The 14,979-nt window shown below is 27.8% G+C and overlaps 1 protein-coding gene across 2 annotated transcripts; it reads right to left on the reverse strand.

The window, feature by feature from the left end:
• Positions 1-942: 942 nt before the first annotated feature.
• LOC136087372 (uncharacterized) lies at positions 943-7,950 on the reverse strand. Of its 2 annotated transcripts, XR_010641752.1 has the most exons (3): positions 7,668-7,950; positions 7,020-7,104; positions 943-2,807 (listed from the first exon to the last, which is right to left on the reverse strand). XR_010641752.1 is itself a non-coding variant. In XM_065809952.1 (2 exons), the coding sequence occupies exons 1-2, from the start codon at positions 7,717-7,719 to the stop codon at positions 2,404-2,406; spliced, it is 456 nt and encodes a 151-aa protein (XP_065666024.1). In that variant the 5' UTR covers positions 7,720-7,793; the 3' UTR covers positions 943-2,403. The 2 variants fall into 2 exon arrangements, 1 of the variants encoding a protein (XP_065666024.1); XM_065809952.1 differs by lacking the exon at positions 7,020-7,104 and having other exon boundaries at positions 7,668-7,793.
• Positions 7,951-14,979: the final 7,029 nt, after the last annotated feature.

The following is a 14,979-nucleotide window of genomic DNA, read 5'->3' on the forward strand; positions in this document are numbered from 1 at the left end:
TCTTTAATCTTGTGTCATAAAGTTTTCATATAAATATTTTTCTTTTGTGTGACACTATTCTGTACACTTCTTAATATTGGGAAGAAATAAAAAGTAATAAAAGAAAAATTGAGGCTGAAAAATGTCTTTCTCAAAATATGCCTTATTTAAAAATATATCCTAATTTAAACTGAGCTTAAGTACATTTATAAGCCTTATGTTCCTAAAATGTGTAGTTAAGGGTATCGGATAACTATGATTGTCCCATTACTATCATCACCTTTATAGATTGAACAAACTTTAGCTGATTTTAATCTATTAAGAAGTATTCTTGTACTTATCGAAAGTTTCAAAATATAAATTAAAGGTTTTATTATGCTTTTCTTTTCTTTAAAATGATTATATTGCTTGATATTCCGTTTAAATATTTTGATAAGCTTTTTTCCACCTTCACAATAAAAATTGTTATTAAAATAAAGTAAATAGATTTTAAATGAATATTTTGATTGTTATGGTTGTTAACAATATAATACACACTTATTTTATAAAATACAATATTATTTTGTTTTATCTCCATTTTTTATATAAAAATATAATACAAATTAGTATTTTGTATATATATTGTATATATTGTAGCAATCTCCATTTTTTATATAAAAATATAATACAAATTAGTATTTTGTATATATATTGTATATATTGTAGCAAGATAAAGAACTGTTTGGCATATCTCTGTTTTATTGGAATAAAATCTTACTTTAACTAGTAAAAAAACTTTATAAATGCAATATTTATAAAGTTTAATTATCTAAAGTATGTACCAAGATTTTTACAAAAAAAAAAAACTTTGGTTGAAATAAGCTCCAAGAACATATTATCCAAAATACATTTCACAGTGAAATGAATTTCAAAGATTAAATTCAGCAAGGTAAGCACATCTGGTTAATTCATTAAAAACAACAATTTCAATAAGAAGCCCATTTAACATCATAACATAAACATAAGACATAAATATTTTGACATTAAAATAAATTATTTTAAAATACTATTATAAAATGTTATGTCTACAGCAGGCATATACTTGAACATACTTTGAAGGTCCTTAGCTTTATTATTAGAAAATTGAGCACACTGGTTTAAGACAGAAGCCATTGGTACAACTGCAAGAGGTCTTGCCACAGCTAATGAAGATCGTGGATTGTTAGGAAGACGCTTAATTCGTACTTCTGAACAAACATCAGTAAATGACTTTCTGTAGTATATATGATCTGAAAACTCTGCCCTGTAAACCAGATGCTTTATTTGGGTTTAGGGAACAAGGTTATAATTAAAATAGCCTGCAATAGCTGAAAAATGCTTAAAATCCAATCTTTTCATTTGGTAGACAGAAAAAGGATTTCTCTTTTGAATACTAGCAATTGCTCTGATTAAACCAAGTGGACTAAATATTTCAAGAGGAGCTAGTGCTCTATCAATTTGACTATGTATATTGTCAACCTCTTGTATACTAGAATGCCCTGATTCACAGAACTTTTGCTCTATTACCCTGATTTTTGGGTAACGTATCAAAAACTCACGTAAGGCAATGGACATGTGACTATTTCTATTTTGAGGCACGCAGGAATCAAACCATAGTATGAGTTTATTAACATCTGGGTGGTCAGCAATTATCTTCTCTAGCAAGCATGTTACACTACTTGCAAGGTCACATCCTGCACGACCTGAAATGCCTTCATGCCAAAGCATACAATAACCTTTTTTATTTAGGGAGCAATGCCCAGTTAAATTATAAGCTGAGAGTTTACGTTTGTAAAAAAATGCTCCTATGTTTGATTTTGGTAAACTTATTACATTTTTAAGGTCAATGCATACTACAGCTACATTTTTATCCTTAAGTTTGCGGTCTTTTTCACATTCCGCTCGATTTTTATTCTTCAACATTACACGTTTAGAAAATTTTTGGGTTTGCTCCTCAGTTGGATTTACTACATTATGGTATTCATAACATGTATCACATAAATCAGTTTTTGGATTTTAAAATTCGATGTTAAAGTCATGCTCAAATATGAATCTATGCATATGCTTCTTAACAGGGGCAATATTCTTTTCTTTGCAATAGGTAGAGTAAAGTTCATACATTTTATTAAGATTTAAAAAAGCTTCAAAGTATTCTTTTTTTGTTCTTTTACGACAGTAGTGTGATGGTACACAGGGAAATTCATTGATATGATCTTTAACACTTTGTTTTGATCTTTGATCAACAACCTTTTTGGTGTGTTTCCCCCATTTTGAAAAGGCTGGGCTTCTAGTAGCATCATTCTTGTTTTCATGATGATAATAAACTCTTCTACTACTTATATTTAAAGTAGTGAGGTAAAATTCTTTACAAACTCGAGTTTGCAAATCACCAACAAAAAAGCTGTATTAAAATGAATATATTTTTAGCGAATTTTCATTCATGGTTCGATGACGTTTCTTCTGGAGTCGTTCAGTAGTTCTACTGTAGAAATGCTTTTTTTGGGTATCATCCATAGACCAAAAATCAGAAAATATATGTGCTCGTTCTTCATCACTGATATGTTGTCTACATTTAAATTTACAAGAATTTAAACAGTCTTTTCTTGTGGTTACAGACTTGCATGGAACATTTTCTCCTTTTCTATTTTTATAAGCTTGACCAGATTGTCTCAACTGCTTTCTCACATTCTGTATCCAAGTTTTAGGTGCTGACTTTCGTTTCCTAGTTTGGCCTCCATGTGGGGGCAGACGACTAGCTGATGCTATTACAAGTGCACCATTAGGATATCCATGAACAGTCAAATCAGTTTCTATAAAAAAAAAATATACATAATAATAAACAAATAACAATAATACCCAAACCATGAACAATATATATATATAAGAAAGTTCATATGTAATAACTATGATCTATGAAAAAAAAACATTATATATATATATATATATATATATATATATATATATATATATATATATATATATATATATATATATATATATATTAGATACGTGACATGAAATTTTTAAATTAATCGAATACTAGATTGTTATATATCATTCGAAAGGTTTTTAATTCAGTATTTTAAAGGTGAAAAAATTATGAAAATTGAACAATTCTACAAAAGGTTATGGCATTTTGAGTACCGAATTTTTGATATATGGACTTCTTGAAGAAACTGTGATCAAATTTGAGGTTTTTTTAACTTAAAACGTCATAACTTGGTCAATTCTTATCGAAATACATACAACTTGGTATCAAAAGATAGGTCTAACAAAGGGCAATATATATATGCAAAGGGTGTACAAAGAGCGCTAGAGGGGTGTCTACAAAACTTTTTATTATATTGAAAATTGTAGATTTTTTAAAAGAAAATGTTATTATTTAATTGAAATTCATAATTTTTATTTGTATTTTTTAATATTATAACAGGGTACCATCAAATATGATTTGGATACTTTAGGTTGATAGGTTAAAAGTCCTTTTGGCTTCGGCGCACACTCTGATCCAATATCAAGATTATCACTTTGTATCTTTATATAAAATGCATGCAATTTAGTATCAAAAGAAAGAAAGGTTTTAAGGATAAATGCGTGAAAAGGGTGCAAGAGGGTATTATTCGGAAGCTCAACACCTCTCACACTTTGGGTAGGGTGGGTTAAAACTTAAATACTATTTTTTTGTAATAATAAATAGTATTTATATAAAACACAAATTTTTCATAAAAAAATCAAACTCAACTATATACAAAAATTAATATACAAAAATCTCCTCTTCAAAAACCTCTTCCATCATCAGGCCCATATGCAAAAGACCCTTTTTGATTTAGGCCCAGGGTGGCTTTGGCGCTAAACCAAGAAATCACTCCTAGACAAGTCTATATTTAAAACAAAAACATTAAATGAGTGTTCGAAAAATTAGAATGAAAAACAAAAATTAAAACACAGTAAAAATCTTAACAATGAGGTCTTGGTTTTCACTCTGGGTGCAAGATAGCAGTGATGACGTGGATAAAGCTGGTAAATTTAACTTTTAAAATTTTTAATGTAAAATAAGTTTAATAAAAATTATAAAAAATAGTGTTCATTTAGTAAAAAATCATTTAAAAAAGCAAATTTACAACATCATTAAGATACATCTACCAAGCTCCTCTCTTTTGCACCTCTTACCTCCTTTAGTGTCTAGAGTGTAATAGAAAGTGAGAAATATATTATATATTGTTGCTTCAAGACAACTTGCCCAGCATCATGACAAGCAGAAGTCATTTTTTTAAGCTGATTACCAATGAAGCTTATACGAGTGCTAGTGGTTAGCAATGGAGCATATATTGATTTTAAAATGTTAGGGGCAAGAGTATTCCCAAAAAAATCTGTTCTTCTGCAAAACTGAGCAGCTGTATTAGATTTACTATTTGTAATTGTTAGCAAAACTTTTTTTCACTAACTGACTACCAGAAACATGATCAAAAGTTGCATCCTCACCTAAAACATAAAACTTTTCCATTCAAAGCTCGTTAGGGAGTTTTCCAAACAATGCAAGTGTGCACATTTCTTTTATTGCAGTTTTATTACAAAATGCGTCTCTAAGAATTGCAAAATTTTACATTTTACTGTTCCAACAGTGAGGAAATGTTTAAACTCACTGTAATGCTTGATAAAAATGAAACAATTATGAAAAGAAGATGAAGCCGATTTCCATGATATCTAGGAATAATACTTTGTAGTAGATCGTTTTCATTTAAAAAATTTACAAATCCTTTTGATCACCTTTGACATCTATAAACCTCATTTTGTTCATGGCTAAAACAATTTTAACTGCCATTCAATCATTTCCAAATAACTAACAACTCTCACACTCAAGAGAACATTCAAGCGACATGAAACTGCACACTCAAACGATATGAAACTGCAATTGTGTCAAGACGGTGCAAATGGCAGTTCAGCTCATTCAAATTCTTGCCCCAGGTTGCACAAACTTTGCTTATAGTAAGATGGTTGACTGTCTGAAATTGTGTTGGATATATTTTCAATAATCGAGTTATGACATTCATTAAAACTACTTTGGTAAAAATCTGAATAAACAAATGCCATATAATCAATTGAAGGGCATCCATGACTTTCATAATCAAATGCTGTTCCTCCTGGTAACTGATCTAGAGCAAACACAAGACATTTATCTTATGATGTTAAGTTAATGCTATTAATATGGACACTTTCTTGTGTTGTAGCATCAAACCCAAGAGTAGGATTATTATTATGCATAGCCCACTCTGCTGCTTGCAAATCTGGAATACTGCCAAGTTCGCGAGCTCTTTGCTCAACAGTACTTCGATAAGGAATATTATTAAAAATAACATCCATATAATACCCTATTTTGCTCATAAGATATGGAATGTTACTTGTTGGTTATACTACACAACAGCATATTATAAATTATTACTCTTATTTGTAATAAATATGTTTTTTCATCTTCTGGCTTAAATACATTTCTTTCCTCCTTAATCTGAAGCAAATCATTCTCCAAACTAGCAATTACCATGTTACTTGTAAAAAACAGCAGCATTATGCTTAGTTTTGAGTTGCCTTAACTTATGCTTTTCATTTATTTTTCAAAGCTTTTTTTTCAGCTTTAAAGTGACGAATCTGCTCACTGTAATTTTATTTTTTTGTGTGTGTTTTTTCAGATCTGGTATTTCTGCCCTTAAAGCTTTAATAATTTTTACTTTTTGTTTAACATTTTGTTTTAGAACACGTAATTGGTTTGGTATGCTGTTTAATTCAGCTTTTAAAAGTGCTAACTTGTTCCAACATTATTTGTAAGAGTTAGCTTTTTTTTTTTTTATAAGGCCTAATTTTTCTCTAAATATATGTTTAGTGTAGTATATTATAATGTCTCATTTTCTATAACCTGCAGATGTTGATGTTCAACTATTTAAAGAAGATAAAACATTCATATTGGTATATGAAACATCTGAGAAGCCTGATGATAATACAATATTAGGCAAACTTGATATATGGCTTTAAAAAGGTTTATTGCAAAATTCATAAAAACGCTTACTGTCCTCAGCCCTGCTATAATTTCTAGACCATTTCAATGATTTATTCATGAGACTTCTAACCTGATTTTTACATGTTTCTATCTTAAAATGTCTAGTGACTTGTTGAGATGTTTTGAGAAACGAATCACTATTTTTTGTAAATAATAAAAGAATATGTCCATTTCTACAAACTGTATTACACTCTGTATTAGACTCAATGCATATTTGCGACAATTCAAAATTAGCAGTTAAATACTTTTTGCATTCACTATAAAACCCAAACTTTGTTTTTTGGCCCCATGATAGCAGAAAAAAGTTTAATTTTTATAAATAAAATATAAAAATTGAAGCTTGAAAAGTTATCTAATTAGAGAATAATGTTAAAGTGTCTGAGTATGCTTTTTTTTCAATGAAATTTGGCAGGTATTATAAAAAAAAGGGTTTTAAAGGTGAGAGAATATATTAGAAAAATGAACCAGCATTCCTTCGATGTATACTTGATGTCCAAACATCAACAAAATTTTACCTAATTGGAGTAGAGTTTTAAAGTGTCTGAGTATGCTTTTTTTTCAATGAAATTTGGCAGATAGTAAGAAAAAAGGTTATTAATGGTGAGAGAATATATTAGAAAAATGAGCCAGCATTCCTTTGATATATACTTGATTGCCAAACAACAACAAATTTTTACCTAATTGGAGTAGAGTTTTAAAGTGTCTGAGTATGCTTTTTTTTCAATGAAATTTGGCAGGTAGTAAGAAAAAAGGTTATTAAAGGTGAGAGAATATATTAGATAAATGAACCAGCATTCCTTCGATACATACTTGATGTCCAAAAAATAAGCAAATTTTTAACAACAATAAATTCATAATAAATAAAATTTTAACTCAAAAAAAATCATGTAAAATTAAAGTTCCATAATTCTTGTATTCAAAAAATATCTATGCTGATAATCTTTCTAAAAAATAACAGAGCAAAACAAGTTCATACCATGCAACTTTTCAACTAACTTGAAAAAGCGTGTCACAGAAGTTGGCCGAAAAAACGGTTTTGTAAAATCAGGATTTACGCGTACCTATATATATATATATATAGATATATATATATATATATATATATATATATATATATATATATATATATATATATATATATATATTAAAAAAATTTTTTTTTTTTTGTTCTTTTTATTACAATCTGAATAAAACTCGTGTTACATGTTAAAATAAATCGTTAAAATATATTATATAAATACTAATATATATATATATATATTTTAATATATATATATATATATATATATATATATATATATATATATATACATATATATATATATATATATATACATATATATATATATATATATATATATATATATATATATATATATATATATATATATATATATATATATATATATATATATAGTATATATATATATATATGTATATATATATATATAGTATATATATATATATATGTATATATATATGTATGTATATAATATACATACATATATATATACATACATATATATATATATATATATATATATATATATATATATATATATATATATATATATATATATATATATATATATATATATATTATATATATATATACATATTTTACCTTCAACGTTTTGTTGTAATTTTTCAACAAAAAAATCTACCGCGGCTGCCATTTTGATTTTAACGACTTTCAAATATAAAACAGATAAAACGGAGATAGCACATTATAATTTTAATTTATAAACTGCATTAAGGAGGTGGAACAAAATGCAATGTCAGGTATATTAAGAAATAATTTATTTTTTACTGATTTGGTAGTAAAAAATAAATATTTTAACTATAAAAAGAAAAAAAATTTATTTAACTCAAATTTTTTGATTTGTGGAGATAGAACAAAATAATTCTAACCTCGCGATATATTTATATGATATATATTTATAAAAAATATATAGTGAAATGCAACTGGAGTTCAGCTTTAAATAGGTAAAATGGGTTAATCTAAAAAATTTAACATTTTCTAAGAAAACTTTTTTTTTTTTAATTTATGTTATAATAAAATAAAATATATAACATTATGTTATAAAACTAAAATTAAAATCTTTGGTTTTTTAATTTTGTATTAATGGCTATGTTCAATAAACAATAAAATACAAATCGTATTTGGTTACCATAACTACAAATGGTATTTATTAACCGTATTTTACCATAACTTAGTGGCTAATTTGTATTCTAAAAAATCAAAACAAAAACGTGGTTGTTGCATGCAGCAACCAAGTTTATGTTTTGGTTCCTTAAAAATGGTAACATTGCGCTACTTGCAGCGCAATGTTACCATTTTTAATTTTTGTATATATATATATATTTTTTTTTTTCTTTTTTTTTTTTTTTTTTTTTTTGTTTTTTTTGCAATCTGAATAAAACTCGTGTTACATGCTAAAATAAATCGTTAAAATATATTATATAAATACTAAAATATATATATTTTTTTTAATATAAAGAACGCGGAGACTCGCAGAAGACTACTAGGTCTTGTCATCGAGAACCGCTAGAACGTTAAATACAATAAAATAAAGTTACAAGATAAAAACTCTTGACTTGACAAAAATATAAATATCGTTAGTGGTCAAATATATTCAAAACTAAAATATAAAGCTATCTTATGAAGCCATCAAAACCAAGCATTTAAAAATAAAGAAATATGTCATCAATTTTAAAAATTATTTCTTTTAGTTTTTTTTTAAATACTGGATAACTCCATTCATGAGTAAAATCAAAATTTTTTAAGACTATTTTGTTCCATAAAATTGCTCCACGGAATGGAATGCAGGATTTGCCGATATTTGTTTTACATTTTGTTTGGTTATAAAATTATTATTTCGGAGTATATATTTGTTTTTTTCTTTACATGAATATAAATCACTAAAAGAAACTGGACATAAATTAATTTTACATTTAAACATAAAACAAAGAACGTTGAAAATATCAACCTCATAAATATTAAGAATGTTCATGTTAAATAAAAGAGGCTTTGCATGAGTAAAACGATCTTTTAAATTTATAAGACGTACTACATGCTTCTGTTGACAATGGAGAGGTTTTAACTTACTTTTGTGCGTACTCCCCCACGCGACATTGCCATAACTAATATGACAGTGTATCAAAGAGTAATATAACTTAATTAAAGTATGTCTCATTAAAATATTTCTTGATTTATAAAGAATTCCAATACTTTTGGATATTTTATGGCATAAGTTATCGATATGGTACTTCCACGAAAGATTTTCATCTATAATGATACCTAAAAATTTTGTGTACGTGATTCTTTTTATAGGAATGTTATCAAGAATAAGCACAGGCGTTTTGCATGGTAGAATATGCTTTTTTGAAACTGGATGAAAGAGAATATATTTGGTTTTTTCAATGTTTAGCGAAAGTTTATTTGATTTGAACCAGTCTGAAATTTTTTTCAGTTCAATATTCATATCATGAAACACATGATTGATGTTTTTGTTGTATAGAAAAAGATTGGTATCATCCGCAAACATTATTGTCATTAAGTTAGAGGCTCTATATAGATCATTTATATAAATAAGAAATAATAGTGGTCCAAGTATGGAACCCTGTTCCCTGAACCCTGTGGAACTCCACAGGCTATTTCTAAAACATTTGAAGGGGTAGATTCATCAATGTAAACAAATTGTTTACGATTTTTTAAGTAGTTTTTTAATACTGTCAAGACTTCACCGGTGATACCATATTGTTTTAGTTTTTTTATGAGAATGACGTTATTGATGGTATCAAAGGCTTTAGATAAATCTATAAAAACGCCTAAAGTAAACTGTAATTTTACAAAGGAATTTGTAATGCATCGAGTGAGTTGAATTACTGCGTGTTCAGTTGAGTTATTCTTTTTAAAACCATACTGATTGTTATAAAGTATATTATTAACAGAGAGATGATTAAATATTTTGTTAAATAAAATTCTTTCAAATATTTTAGAAAAAGCAGAAAGAACTGAGATTGGACGATAATTATTTACATTTTTTAGTTCACCTCCTTTGAATATAGGAGTAACTTTAGCTACTTTCAGTTGTTCAGGAAAAATTCCCTGATTTATTGAACATTTAAAAACCTTAAATAAAATATCTTTTATGTTGTTATATGAACTAATGACTATGTTTCCACTGATGTCGTCTGGACCTACTGCTTTATTAGATTTTAGCATTTTAAAGGCACTTTCAAATTCTGAAAATGATACTTCAAAAGCATTTAAATTTGTTTTAAGTGGAAAAACACAATTAATTATAGGATTTAGCATGTCTGGAATGTTTTTAGATAAATTTGGGCCAACAGATACAAAAAATTTATTTAACTCACTAGCTATTTCTTTTGGGTCATCAACATTATTACCATTAATTTTTAAACTTTTAGGCAAAGAACACGATTTTAATTTGCGATTACCTGTAATTTCTGCTAAAATTTGCCACGTGCGTTTTGAATTAAACTTATGCTTTTCTAACATATTTAAATAATAATTTTTTTTTGCAGCTTTTTTTTGACTTTCGAATTGTTTAGCGTATTTTTTGTATAAAATTTTGCTTTCATCTGTTTTTGTTTTTTAGTATTTTACATACAGTTTTTGTTTTATTTTAGAAGACTTCCTTATGTCCTTAATTATCCACGGTGATTTTAAACTTTTATTAGATTTACATATTTCTTTTTTTGGAAAATTTGCGTCGTAGATATCAAAAAAGGTTTTGTAGAATGTGTCATAGACTATGTTTGCGTCACTTTTAAAGTCGATATTTGTCCATCTAATTAAGGATAACTGTTCATTAAATGATTTCAAACTTGTTCATTAAAAAAACGTTTGGTAAAAATTTGTTTTTGTTGTGGTAGTAATTTAGGGACAATATTTATTGAGAAGAAAATCGGGAAATGGTCAGAAATGTCATTTTTTATAATACCAATTTTAAGAAATTTATTGAAAATATCAGTAGTTATAATGTTATCAATTATAGAAGCTGACGTAGCTGTCACTCTTGTTGGTCTGCTAATTAATGGAACCGCACCGTTTTGAAATAAATTATCATACAATTTTTTTATGTTGTTATTAGTGTGATATTTAAAACAGTTTAAATTTACGTCACCTATTAAATAGTGAAACTTTTTTTCCTTTAAACCTTTTTTTAAAATGTCGTTACACAAAAATGATGCGAAGCTTTCGGTTTTACCAGATGGCGGGCGATAACAGCAACTTAAAAGTATATTTTTAGAATTACCGGTTTTAATTTCTATTGTTAAAACCTCAATATTGTCGTCAGAGATACTCATATCAGGCCTAATAATGAAACACATGTTTTCTTTTATATAAATAAGTACACCACCGCCGCGTTTATTTTTCGCGCTAGCAGGATCATGTTAAAACCTGTAAGACAGAGATTAGAGTTGAGTTGAACATCATCAGAATCGCACCACGTTTCAGTTAAACAAATTAAGTTAAAAATATTTAAATTTTCTTCTATAAAAATAAATAAATTTTCAAAGTTTTTTTTCAAACTCCTAATATTAATATGAACAACATTAAAATGATCCCGCTCTAGAAATTCTTTTATTTCTTTGTTGTAAAAATACAAGCATTTAGTTTGCAGTGCAACTGATTCATGAAAATAATTTAAATCTGGATCTGACTCAATATCAATGACTAATTCATTTGTTTGAAATAAATTACATGACATTGAGTCAAATTTTTTGTGGTAATTTGAATCCATTTATATTTTTATAGCAATTGAATAAAAGAATTTCATTTTAAAATTTAAAAATCACGATTAATAAGTTTATTATAGATTACTTTGGTAAATTTACCTTTTGCTTTTAACTCGTTTGCTTCTTTAAATAATCTTTTTCTTACTTCAATCGTTCGTTCACTGTAATCTTCGTTTACATATAACTTTTCGTTCCATAGCTTTCGTTTAATAAAGTTGTCCAACACTGCCGATTTATCTTTAAAATTTAAAAACTTTGCTACGATTGTTCTGTTAATCTTTTTTCCATCAGAAACTTTTCTTCCCGTTCGATGTGCTCTTTCTATTTCAACATTTTTTTTAAATCCAAGTTTTGATTTTAAAAAGTCCTGAATTTTTTTTTCACTTACTTCCCATGTCTCATTTTCATCTTCTACAATTCCTGAAAATCTTAGATTACTCCGCCTACTTCGATCTTCTAATTCCGCAATTTTGTCTTTAATCTCATTATTGTTTTCATTTTCAAAACTTGTGGTTGAGTTAATATTTGCGACTGTGCTTGCTTTTGCATTTTTTTGCTCGGTGAGTTTGATGTTTACTGCTTCATATTTCTCACTTACAAATTCAACAGATTTCTTTAACTCGTATACTTCTTTTTTTAAATATGTATTTTCTTCCTGCAAATTCACTAACTTGCTTTCTAATTTTTCAAACTTTTCGTTAAAAATTTTTAATAATGTGTTTTCATGTATCTCTAATAAATCTTTAATTTGCACTACAGTATATTTCACCATATTTAATTTTTTCCACAATTACAAAACACGTCTTATCACGTTCAATTTCGGAATTCTCTTATATATTATCTAAGTACATATTATCTAAGTATAAAGTTCATTCTTAATATATTATAATTTAAGCTAATATAATCTTTATTTGAATTCTAATAAATAAATGTTTCATAAATTTTATAGGTAGTAGACAGATGATGGAATTTAAAAAATAAAGTCTGATGCACAGAAGAAAGCTGAAAAGAAAAAATCCGAACTGGCCAATCCTTTAAAAAAACAAAAGCAAACAAACTATCATTTGGTAAAGGGAACATACAAATACTACGGAAGCCGATTATTGCAGCTAATAGTAAACTGAATTCAAGTTATTTTCCACATATTATTGAGGACCCTGAGTAAGAAGAATTGATTGTTCCACAAGTTATTGTTCATAATAATGGGGATAAAGAAGAATTGGTTGTTCCAGAAGTTAATGTTCAAAATGAGGATAGAGATGGCTTGGTTGTTCCGGAGGATGATGTATCTAAAGAAGGAGATACAGATGGTGAACTATATGAGCCAAATAAGACTGATGAAGAATTAGCAACAGGTATGACTTCTTTTATTTCGTCAAAGACTTTATCCTTAAGTGAAAAACTTCTTTTCATGAAGTTGCATCCATTACAGCCATCAAATGTCTCAAACTTCAATGAAAAAACGTTTATATAACAGAGATATGCCTAACGGTGAACAAGTTCAAAGAAATCATATTCCACTTTGCAGCTCAGAATAAGAAAGAAATTGATCAACTGTTTGCAGCCGAGAATAAGAAAGAAACTGATTACCTGTTTGCAGTTGGGAATAAGAAGGAAATTGATCACCTGTTTAACAGTAAAAGACTAAGTGAAGTGGAACAAGAATGCTTCTTTTAGATAAAGTAAATGACATCATTTTGTTTATTGGAAAACAAGGTATTGCTTATCGGGGGTAAACATGAATGAGTTGTGGTTATGGGTGATAATGTGGACAAGGCTCCTGAGATAATCTGTGCGGTAATCTTCTGGCACTTGTGATGTTACTCAGCAAATATGATCCCATAGTAAAAACTCATTTAGAAGAAGTTAGTAGAAAGAACAAGAATAAAAAGGGCATGAAAGGTTGAGATTCCTTGATTACTTTTTTGAGCTAGACAACTGTTAACAAAATTATTATTGTTATTAAAGAACTTATCAAGAAATCTATTGTTAAAGAAGTTTAAGAGTCTGGAAAATTTGGAATTCAGGTTGACTCAAGCCATGATGCAAAAATTTTAGAACCTAATAAAGCGGTTTAAGGTTAACGTATTCTATGTTATTGTAGATACTGCCACTACAGCAATCAAAGACCATTTCAAAGGAAATGATGTTGAAATCTTAGGGGATATTGCTCGTCTGGATCTTTTAAACTTTCCATCTTTGTATGACCATAATGACTATATCTTTCATTTTGCGCGGCCATACGACTATATTTTTCATTTAGCCAATTTAGTGTTTCCCACTGTATACCGGCAGGATTTAGCCAATCTAGCCGGTATACAGAGGGAAACACTGTGCATAGAGATGACATCATTTGCAACTAATGTTTGCTGGGAAGCTTTGATACAACATTTGTTGGCAACTTTAGTGGCAGCTGCCAAAAGTGGCGAGCCAATTAATAGCCACTAATAACATGTCAGAAAGTTATCAGCTTGCCATTTACAGCCGTTGCTACTAATGGTCCACTAAGTAACCGTTGAGCAAAATTTCAATGAGCCGCTTAAAAATGCCTAAATATAAAATAATCAAAGAAACAATGGTACATATTCCTAAAACTCCTAAAGCCTTTTTTTCCGGAAACTGCGAACTTACCTATGTTAGTGAAGTTGTCATGTTCGAAGATATCAGTTTTTCAAAACCTTCTCTAATGTAAATGAGAAGAGTGGTTGAACAAAGTCAACGAACTTTATATGCATTTGAAGGCTTCGCATGCCTGATGAAATTTGCATAAAAGTTTCGAATTCTATATCTGTGGACCCAGCTACTTTAACTACTTAATTCAGTCAGATTAACAAACGTGTCAATAAAATTGACACGTTTGTTAATTTGACTGTATATTATAAAACATGTGTCAATAAAATCTTTGTAATTTTATTAGCACTAACAGGTGGAGCACTGTATTTCCGAAGGTAGTGGTTATCAAGGTGACATCTTTTGCCATTCAAGTTAAAAAAAAATATATTTAATACTTTAAATTAGGAGTTAAAACATCTTAAAGACTATTACATCTAAAAGACTGTACGTCATGTTTAAATATCAATAAAACTAAATTTACTTTATTTACAAAACTATCTTATAGCTTATTATAAAAAGAACAAACGTAATATTTCGAGAAAATCGACATCGAA

The sequence above is a fragment of the Hydra vulgaris genome, chromosome 11 (assembly GCF_038396675.1).
Source record: "Hydra vulgaris chromosome 11, alternate assembly HydraT2T_AEP".
In the NCBI taxonomy this organism is placed as follows: domain Eukaryota; kingdom Metazoa; phylum Cnidaria; class Hydrozoa; order Anthoathecata; family Hydridae; genus Hydra; species Hydra vulgaris.